Genomic DNA, 10,332 nt, shown 5'->3' with positions numbered 1-10,332 from the left:
CTTTCCTGCCAATCACAAGACTCTTGGCCATACAAAGCAGGGAGAGCCTCTGGCTCTGCCAGAAGCTTGGAGGCCTTCCTCCCAGGACCTCTCCCACCAGCATCCAAGTCAGAAGCTTCCCAAGGCCCCTTGTCTCTTGCTAACTCACCTTTCTGGGAAAGCTGGGCTCTGATATTATCCAGTTCATTCTGCAAGGCAATATCCACAATAAGCAGCTGGAAGGCCTCACAGCTGGCCTTCACTCAGCCTCCCATAAGGCTGTGGAAGCCCCAGGAGGGTAATGAGACCTGTAGGTCCAGGGAGGCACAGACCCTGCTCTACCTCAAGGCCAAGCTAAGCCAACAATGGAGAGATAATTCTTGCTTTATCTCTGTGTGCCTTTTTAAGAAGTCGGTAAGATGGAGGAAAATAATTTAAAGTATAAGACCCCAGGACAGGGAAAGAGGGAGAACAGGGGCAAGAGAAGTAAAGCTGGGTCTGTGTGATCAGTCTTACCGCAGAGGTTTCCATTGCTTCCTTGGTCCTGGGCTGGCCCTTACCTTCTCTGGAGATCAGTGGCACTCACTAGGGCCACAGAGTTGGGATGGCCAAGGACCTTGGGCCACCACTCCTTCCCTCCACCCTAGGTCCTTCCTGCTTCACAGTCCACCTCTCTTCTAAGCTGTAGGCTGGCTCTGTGTACCACGAATCTTCCAGCCCCAGAATCCAATAGGGCAGGTAAGCTGGGACAACTTTGAGCCCCCAAATGAAACCTTACATGTGCTACGCTCTAACCAGGCTGCTGTGAGGGTCAAAGGAGCCTCTCAAAGCCCGTGTATACATTCCAGGGCCACTGCCGCAGAACCACTGAGAGGCTGGGGCAGAACTGAGTCCAGCACCCACTCAGGAGCCCAGAGCATTCAACGACCCTATGGGCAAGAGAGAGGTGCCTACTCCATAAGCAGGAAAACCAGCCTCTACAGAACTGGAAGGCTTGGCCAAGGTTCCATGGTGGTAGCTGGATGGAATCCAAGCAAATCCTCTTCCAGCTCACCCTTCCCAGGTCAACACAAGGTCAGAATCCCATATGTGACCAATACTAAGGTCCAGCCCTAGTGGGTGGATAAGCCCCCCTGGGGTCAAACTCCTCACCCAGGACTCTGGGGGCAGGTGCTTTTGGTGGCTGGGCTGGTCAGTGTAGACTGAACTTCTGGGGTGGAAGTGGCGGGTGGAGAAGGGCATGCATGGACTGCCTGAGAAGAGCAACTAGCCCAAAGCTACTCCTAGTCCACTACCCTGCCACACCCAAGCAGAGTACCTTCCAAGCCCTTGCTCCAAACTACTCAAGATGCTGCCTCCCTGTCTCCTGGATCTGGCTTTGAAAGCCAGAAAGAAATGAAGCTGCCTTTGTTGCCTTTATCACAGGGAGGACACGACTTAAAACTGGGAGCAGTTACCATGACGATGAACATGCTGGCTTTAAGCACAAAAGCTCCACATTTTTAAAGCACTGAGGTTCCAAGGACATCATGGCATCCTTAAGCCAGAGCCAAGTGAACCCTAATCTGACAGATGCCCAGCAGATTAACCTTCAGAGTCCAGGTTTACTTGCGAACCCCAACCCCACGTCCTCCAGAGGTTTCTGCCAACCCAGCCCCCTTGTGCACAAAGAAACTTAGGCTGGGAGGAAAAGCAGTAGAAGTGTAGGAGGAAATCTGCCTATCCTCCCCTGCAGTGTGGGCTTCTGCCCTGGCGTCACACTCTTTATTCTGGGGGCTCTGCCCTCTATTTCTGGTCTGAGAAAGACACAGGCACCTGGTGCATACCAAGCTCCCCAGGCAGCTTTGAGACACAGCCAGGTCTATGAACAGTGGGTCCACACATCTCCCTGGCTGAGGACCAGAAGTGTTTTCTAATCTGTCTTTAACTGTCCAGTAGCAAAATGGGCTGGGAAGGGTGGTTGTAGATCCTTTGCAAGGTGAGGGGACCTTGGGTCAGAACTGTTCTGGAATCCCGAGGGGAGGGCTCACAGTGTATTTCTCCAATGACTGTGTCTTATCATAACTTGTGCTCTGTTCTCCTTGCCTCCGCCTGGAAATCTCTACCAAGTCTGCCCTCCAGAACTCCACCTCCATACTCTAGGTACCCTCCCTGGGTGGGAGCAGAAAGAATTCTCAGGGGGTTTGGGGTTCAGTAGGATGAGATAAATTCTGGGTACCTTTAAGAATTCTGCATCTAAGACACCCTCCTCCTCTTGGGCAAGGTCAAAGAAGAGCTTATTGATAATGGTTCTTCTGCCAACCTGGATGGGAGAACAAGAAAGAGTGTGACTGCATAGTAGGTCCTGGGCAAGAGGATGGGGTGTACACGCAGCCAGTCCTATTCTCAGGCCTGACCTGTCACAGCACATCCCTTTGGAGTCGGACAACCTCTGTAACCCTGTAAGTACCCCAAGCTGGAGCCACTGGTTTGGTGGTTACTGAAGTCACATCACTGTAGACCCGTGTGGTGACCACTTGAAAGACACCCCAATCTAGGTGCTGGGTTTTGAGGAAATGGGGAAAGGCAGGAAGGGGGCCAAATCTACCCAGGTGAAGAATGACCCAGGCAACAAGTGCATCTGACAGCTAGCTACCCGTNTGTTTCATTGATCTATTTGTCTATTCTTTTGCCAACACCATATTGTCTTGATTACTGTAGCTTTATAGTAAAACTTGAAGTTGGGTAGTGTCAGTCCTTGACTTTGTTCTTCTACAGCGTTGCCTTGGTTATTGGTCTTTTGCTTTTCCATATAAACTTTGTGTGTGTGTGTAAAGGGAGAGGTGTATAGAAAAATATAAATTTTCGAAAACATGTAAGATAGTATATATATAAATTTCAATCAGTTTGTTGATATCAGCAAAAATAACTTGCTAGGATTTTTACTGGGATTTTGTTGATTCTGTAGATCAAGTTGGGAAAAACTGACATTTTGACAATATTGTGTCTTCCTACCCACGTACCTGAAATATTTCTCCATTTATTTAGATCTCTTATTTCATCAGTTTTCATGGTTTCCTCACACAGACCTTGTACGTATTTTGTTAGATTTATACCTAAATATTCCTTTCTTTGCTCCTTCTTCTTGGTACTAATGTGATATTGTTTTTAATTTCAATTGTTCATTGCTGACTTATAAGAAAGCAATTGACTTTTGAGACTCTAGTGCTAGTGAATCTCATTTGTTATTGTACTTTTCAGTTCCAAAATTTGTCAGTGAGTTTGTCAAATTTTCTTTTTCCTGTGAATGAGCCATGCTCTCCTGTTTATTCATATACTTCTAATCTTTTGTTGAGAACTGTATATTCTGAGTATGTCATGGTAACTCTGGAAATTGAATTCTCTCACACCTCAGGGATTGCTAAATTTTGCTTCTTGAAGGTTGAAGCTATCTATTCGTGATTTTTTCAAACTGTTTTTGCAAAGTGTGTTCCTTGTCTATGGTCGCTGGAGTTTCTGTTCCATTATCTCTGCAGTCAACTAATGACCTGACAAAGACTTTATGGCTAACAACAANCCAGTGCAGCTCTGCTTCCCTTTGCTGCTGTTGCTATGGTGACAGCCTGGGCTGCTAGGATGCTTTTGCAGGCGGATCTGTCCAAAGGAAGGCTCCACAGCAGAGCTGAGCAGAGCTGCAGGGATGCTGCTGGGGAAGTAGGGGTACTGACAGAGGTCAAGGTCAGGGATCCCTGGAGGTTCTTGGAGCAAAAGACCTGCCAGGTCATCTGTCCACAGGCAACAGGGAAGGGTAAGGCAAGGGCACCCATGGGAAATAGAGGGGCCCAAAGAGGCTGAGCAAGGAGACCTCTGCCCATACCCAGCTGGCCTGAGCCACCCCCATGGCCTATGGAGATTTGAGCCACAGAGGTGACCCAATCCCTGCTGCAGTCCTGAGAGTTGTGCCAGCTGGGGGCCCTGGCAGCAGAAGCACAGGACAGGCCCGAGCTCCCAACTCACCGCTCCATAGTCTGCATCTTGCTCCTAAGTCGGCGGGCCTCCTCCCGTGCTTGTTTGGTCTCGTTCTGCTGCTGCTCCAAGAACTTCAATTGCTTCTGAAGAGCAAACACACCCATACACACCTGTTGCTTAGAGGATCCTAGGGGCCGTGGCTCAAGTCATTGGGAAAACTCTACCCTAGAACATTTTGCTTTTGAAAATGCTGATAACCATGTGTCTCCAACCCCCAGGAAGTAAGGCTCCTGGGCCCCACTCTAGCTTGTCTTTTCTGCTAAGAGGCCCTAGGTCAGCAGCTTCCTTACCTCCTGAGATATGTCTCAGCCCACTGGCACAGCCCACTGCCAGCATCCACAGGCCCACTGTGGGCTGCCAAAGTCCTGTGGCCTGGGCCTCATGGTGCACATTGTGCAGGAAGTTGAAGAAGCCCAAAGCACAAATCCAGGCCTCACTGTCCAGCATCTAGACCCATGGACAGTTGCCAGGAGAGCAGAGCTGAGCCACAGGCAGCTGGCCAGGTTGCCTTCAGCACAAGACCACTCCATCTGTGACCTGCGAATGCCATCAGAGACTCCTGCTCTGTAGCCAGCTGCTGGTTTGCTCCTTCCCTTCCACTGGCCAGGCCACGTGATCCAGACCAGCCACCAAGCAAGAACAGAGACAACGGACACCCTGGGGCCCTGTCTGTTCACAAGGATGGCTCCTTTTCCCTTTCAAATGGCATCCAGCAAGGACTGCTCCTTTCTACAAGGCCAGAATATCAATTGTGGGCTTAGATCAATCGCAGCCTCATGCCCCTTGGAGAGCAAGAAGCTCACCAACCCAGGCTGATACAAAATTCATCTGGGTCTCGAATGGCTTGCTCTGCAGGCTTTGATCTGCCCGGTCAGCTCAGCATAGCCAACTTCAAAGGCCTCTGCTCCTCCCCGGGATGCTGTTTGATCTGGCTCCAAAGAGCAGCCCAGCCAAGGACTAGAGTGAGAATGGAAGTTTCTTCAGGCTGGCTTTGTCAGTAAAGTACAAACCACTTTTGGAAACATGACCCAACCTCACCGAGGCCTTGACTGAGCAGCCCCTCCATGAAGTACTGGAAAGGCCTCACCTCTTCAAACCACCTAGTACAAAAATCTGTAAGTGTGGCCAATATGGCTCTTTTCTTCTGGGTTAGATGGGCACATTACAGAAGGCCTGAGGAAGAAGGGATTTGCTTCCATCTTACAATTGTGCAAANTTTACCATCTTTTTGCCTCGGTCCAATCTCTCAATTATTTTCACTTTTGTTTCCATGGTTATTGCTTTGTGCTTCCTAGCGGTCCCCTCCGCATCACCACTGCTTTTCCTCTTGCTTCCAGACATCCCGGGCTCTGATTGAGCACTGCACTACTGTACACTATCGCACTGTACAGTAAGCACACAGCAGCACAACTGTGACAATGTCTGACAGACACATGAGCTACTTCTGCCATTTGTTCGCATCTATAAATGTTCGTAATGCGAGGTCCGTTCGTATCTGTGAAAGTTTGCAACTCGAATATTCATAAGTCGGGGACTTACTGTAGCAAGATTGGATTTTAGACAACAGGAAACAGGGTCTTCAGGGTTCTGAGGGTGACTAACTTTCTGAACTTCAGCAAAGCAAGGAAGTAAATCAAGAAAAAGACATGAGATACAAGAAACAGGGGCTCCCTCCCATGAGAGCTGGGGAAGTCCCAGGATGACTGCCTGGCTGGCTCACTTCTCCCCTGCCACCTAGGGTGCTCCCTACAATGCTTTCTGACAGCTTGGAAAACCGGAAGTACCCTGAATATCCACTGAGAGGGGATGCTTGTGTGAATATGGCTGTGTGCTCCACACACACTGGGTGGCTGGAGGGCTAGCATGGATCTCTGCGGACTAATCTGAAAAGGCCTTCAGGGGGTCATATTTTAAAAGTTACAGAATGCCACCAAATTACCAAGAAACACCTAAATGAAATCCCAAATGACCCTCAAACTGTTGTGTATGTCTCCTGGGATCTTCATCTGTAATGAAGCAGAGATCTAAGAGGGTGCTCCTAACTAGTGCCCTGGTACCCCCTGGGCTACAGTGCAGGTTCAAGGAACCACCAGCGGGTAATGGGATGAAAATGAGATGTACGCACAGCCCCACCAGAGTGGTCTTCCTCAAGTATCCCCAACAGCCTCCATTTTCCTTAGGATAAAATCCACGATCCAAGGCTGACCTGTGAAGCCCTGGAGAAATTGGGCCCACCTGCCACCTGCCCCTCTCCCTCAAGCACACTCAGCTTAGTCATGCCTCAGGGCTTTTGCATTAGCCATTCTCTGTCTGGACCGCTCTTCCTTTAGATCTAATATTGGTTGAAGCAATGTGCCTATACATTGTGATATGTCAGGAAAGCTTAAGACTTCTTCCAGAAGTGTGGGCTGTCATGGGGTAAAGGTGGAGGCAGGGTGTGTAAGGGGACCTGTAGTTTTGAGGGTCCTGCCACCAGAGCACAAAAAAGACAGGCGAAGCTGCTATTTTTGAGAGATCGGAGCCCTAGGAAAGGACCTTGCCTCATTAAAAGAAGGGCCAATACTAAAAGCGACAGACCTGCCACCCAACTTTAATGCCCAGAAAAATACTGGGGAAAAAAAGGGAAAGAAGTCATCCTGCATGCAGCTTGGTGGGAAGCTCAGCCCCGCTTTGTACAGATGTAGGCTTGTCAGATGTGGTGTCTGGCTGGTGTAACACGGGGGAGACCAGAGCAGTCCTCTCTGTACCAAGGTGGGCTGCAGGCCCTGGCACAAATGAATGGAGCGGGCTCATCCCCACCTGGGAGCTACAGACCAAATTCCACGGTGTGGTTTGGAGCTTGGCCCATTGAACCCCCCAGTTTGTCTCTCCCACTAGAACACAAGCTCCAAGAGGACAGGGAGAGCCTGACACTCAGTAAGGACCTGTCATATAATAGGAGACCAGGCCTCAGAGCAGCCTGGGGTGGTAAAAGAAGTAAGTAAAAACTGGTATGCAAAGACCCTGGGCACCTAGGGTAACCTGTGTGCCTGTGCTTTCCTCACTGTGGATGCCAGGCACAGAGGACAGCGCATGGAAACACCCCAAGGCCCTTGGAATGGAAAGTAGAGGGAGCACGGTGGAGCTTGTACCTAGCAGGGTCACTGGGTTGCTGAGTTTTCTGTCTGGGCCCTCAGCAGGGCAGCTCTGCCTCTTGGCTCCCTCTGCTGGCAACTTTAAAGCACACAGTCCAGAGAGCAGAAGGGAATTCTTTGGTGGTTTTCTGTGTGTTTCAGCAAGTGGGTCAGGTGCATTTGGTGAGACATTTCATAAACAGGCTGCCCCAAGACAGTCAGTGTTCCTGCCCCTTCTCTGACCATCCCTGGGTCCTCTCTGGCCGACCTTGGCCTCTCCTTGTCAGAGCCCAGAACTGGCCTCAAAGCTGCCTTCCAGCTAAATCTGGGCTGTCTCCCAGGGCAGGAGGCCCATGGCCTTCACGCACACATGGACCACCCACCTCACCAAAGCTAGGAGCAAAGACCCTTACCAGGGAGCTTGTGGTCCCTGCACCACCCCCAGAAGGTCAACAAACCTCTCTAAAACCAGGCGGTTGACAGTCTCACTGTCCACTGGAGGCAGTTTCAGGGTTTCCTGTAGCATCGTTAGCTTTTTTTTCAGGCTCTTGTGGAAGGAAAGAGAAGGGTGTGAACGAAAGGCTGAAGCATCAAGAGAGACTGTCAAGGACGTGAGCAACGTGCACAAAGGGCAAGCCCCCTGGGGACAGAGCAAGGCCTGAGACCCCACCATCAGGCTCAGGAGGCCAGGACCACTCAGCCACAGAACCCCTGTCTGGCAAAACCGCTCCTCGGGTGACCTTGGAGATGCAGGTGCAGGACAGACTGTAGGGGAAGGTTCATGGTGCTGTCTGCCCTCGGCTGAGGAGGTCCAGGCTCCAGACCAGGGCCAAGGTGCACATCCTGACCCAGCCTGACCCAGATGCATGCTGGGAGCCCAGAAGCGCCCCACTGACTGGTACACAGGTTCCCAGGCAGAGCTAGCCCAGCTCTGCTACTGGAGTGCATACAAACCACCCCTCATTCCCGTCTGGCCAGAAATGACCCTCACGGCGATTTCCTTGTCAGCACTCTGTAAGTCCTTCTGGGCTGACCTCAGCTCCAACTTGGNGAGACCTCAGTTTACCCATCTGCTTTCCTGCTTATGGCCTTTGGGCTGTGGCTAGGTTAGAGTCTGTGGACAAAGATGCAGTGATTTCATTCTTGCTAGAGTCTCCCTGTGCCCTATGAGAGGTGCCTAAGGGTGGAACTGCTGCATCTGAGTCTAGGTGAAGGACCTACTTTAGAAAGTCATGCCAAATAGTTTGCCAAAGTGCAAATTTACACTCCCAGAGCCAGGAGAAAGAGATTATATCTTTTTTTATTTTTAACATAGAAATCCTGCCCCCCATCTTCCTCCCACCACTATCGCCCATTGCCCACCCAGCTTGGCCCAGGCCATGCCTAGCAGCAAGTCAGAGGCAGACAGAAGCTTAGGCAGGCTGAAGCTGCCTGAGAAGCTCAAACGCTGTCCATCCAGTCAACGAAAGACCCTGGTCTGGAGGACAGGAAGCAGTCCAACCACATCCAGTGAATGGCTATAAATAGGAGCCTGCAACAAGAAGCCTTGCTGGCAGGAACCAGAGCTGGTCACAGCTCCCATAGGTAGGCCCAGTGCGGTGGAGGTGGGGCAGGGTGAGTGAAGGCAAAGCAGTCTCCAGGTCTCACCCTCAGCCCCATCTTCTTATCTACCATTGCCCTCGAGGTTGGTCCTAGAAGAGGTGCCAGGCCCCCAAACCCCCTGCTGAGCTGGTCCTTGGCCTGCAAGTCGGAGGCACATATCTGGCCATTGATCAGACTCACTGTTCTCACTACCACAGGAAGGTGTCCAGCTTGGCCTGGGAGGGAGGGAGCACTCTCTTGGCCCCCACTCTCTGCTTAGCCTTGGCCTTGGGCTTAACAGGCAGTGGACGGATCACAGTTGTGTCAGTCTGAAGGAGATGTCAAGGAAAAAGCCAAGAGGGGTTTGGAACGCAGGGCAGGAAAGATTGAGACGTGGGGATGGGCTGCCCTGCCCAGACTGAGCAAGGTCTGGCTCTGCACACCTGAGGCTGCAGTCCCTGGTCGGCTGGGGGCTGGGGGTACAAGTGAGGGATGGTGGGCTCTATAGCTCAGCTTAGCCCAATGCCACAGAACAAGGATACAGGCTGGATGAATTTTGTCCGGCCTCCAAGACCATCGAAGCCTGTCCTTACCTAGAGTAGAAGGAAGAGGTGAGTGGGCCGGGCTAATAGGCCCTGCCAAGAGGGTTGGTACTTGCCACTTGTGGGAAGCCATACTTACAGCATCTGTGCTGCGACAGGGCTCTGGCCTGGTCCTCTTGGGCTGCTTCCGGCCCAGGACAGCATTCCGGATGAAGACAGGGAAGGCGCCAGCCACCTCCTCATCTGGTTCTCCCACACAGTGCTGGCCGCCCAGCGAGAGCTGGGACTCCTACAGGGGAGACCCCAGAGCCAGCCCTGATGAGCTGGATGGCTGCAGTGGAGGGTTTGGGTAGTGGCGGTGGGACAGGATCTGGACCTCTGGTGCTACACCAGGAGGCAGGAAGGACAATGAGTAGGGTTCAAGGGTGGCTCCAAGGTGTCTCAGTCCTGGGCCAGGAGTGAAAGGGCTCTGACAAGACCCTGCCCTCTCTGGAGTCCAGCTTCACACTCAGTCCTGGCCAGGGTTGGATGGCGACTGCCTGAGCTTCTTCTGGGAAGCCTTACCTTCTTGGGGCCTTTGGGTATTTTCTCGGGAACATCCTGAACCGGAGAGCTGCAAGAGTGAGACATGAAGGGAAGAGGCCCGTGAGCAAGACACAAGGGACAGGGTGGTCAGGCTCAGCACATGCCCTTTGCAGACACCGTGTGGCATGGCTGTTGTCATGGCTGTGTGTTGAGCAAGGCACCTCAGTGGTCCCCATCCCAAGTGCAGGTCTGTGAACAGCTGGACAGTCACAGCTGCCATAGTGGTAGAGGTTGGGAAGGTTGGACCATGTCCCAGTCTGTGGCTCCCACTTAAGGCTAAGCTCATCCCAATGCTCCCCAAACCCTCCGGCACCTCACCATGTCCCAGGCTCCATGTGGGGCAGGAGAGACCAACTGATTCACCACTCATAGGAGGAAAGCCCTGATACAGGCAGGAGCATTCAATGAGCTCAGGCCTTGCCCCGTCTGCCCAGAGAGGGGCTGCCACCTCCATGAGACCCTCAGTAAGTTAAGTAGCCCATAAGTTACTCTCAGAAATCACAGCTAGGCCATCTTTCTAGATC

General features: G+C 51.8%; 2 protein-coding genes across 2 annotated transcripts in view; both read right to left on the bottom strand.

The window, feature by feature from the left end:
* UBA7 (ubiquitin like modifier activating enzyme 7) overlaps nt 1-9,849 on the bottom strand; it is a 44,540-nt gene extending 34,691 nt beyond the window's left edge. Inside the window, exons 1-4 of the mRNA XM_019633913.1 lie at nt 9,788-9,849; nt 9,363-9,512; nt 9,224-9,274; nt 8,883-9,010 (exon numbers count right to left, since the gene is read on the bottom strand). The gene's annotated coding sequence lies outside the window, so the exon portion shown is untranslated. The remainder of the gene's footprint in view (nt 1-8,882; nt 9,011-9,223; nt 9,275-9,362; nt 9,513-9,787) is intronic.
* TRAIP (TRAF interacting protein) overlaps nt 1-10,332 on the bottom strand; it is a 29,066-nt gene that overhangs the window by 9,670 nt on the left and 9,064 nt on the right. The window contains exons 3-4 of the mRNA XM_019630863.1: nt 2,198-2,281; nt 149-188 (exon numbers count right to left, since the gene is read on the bottom strand). Of these exons, the coding sequence (XP_019486408.1) occupies nt 149-188; nt 2,198-2,281 (124 nt within the window). The remainder of the gene's footprint in view (nt 1-148; nt 189-2,197; nt 2,282-10,332) is intronic.

Source organism: Hipposideros armiger, unplaced genomic scaffold (assembly GCF_001890085.2).
Source record: "Hipposideros armiger isolate ML-2016 unplaced genomic scaffold, ASM189008v1 scaffold_18, whole genome shotgun sequence".
Classification (NCBI taxonomy): Eukaryota; Metazoa; Chordata; class Mammalia; order Chiroptera; family Hipposideridae; genus Hipposideros; species Hipposideros armiger.
The sequence above is the reverse complement of the archived record's forward strand: the minus strand, read 5'-3'. Positions and strand labels throughout refer to the sequence as shown.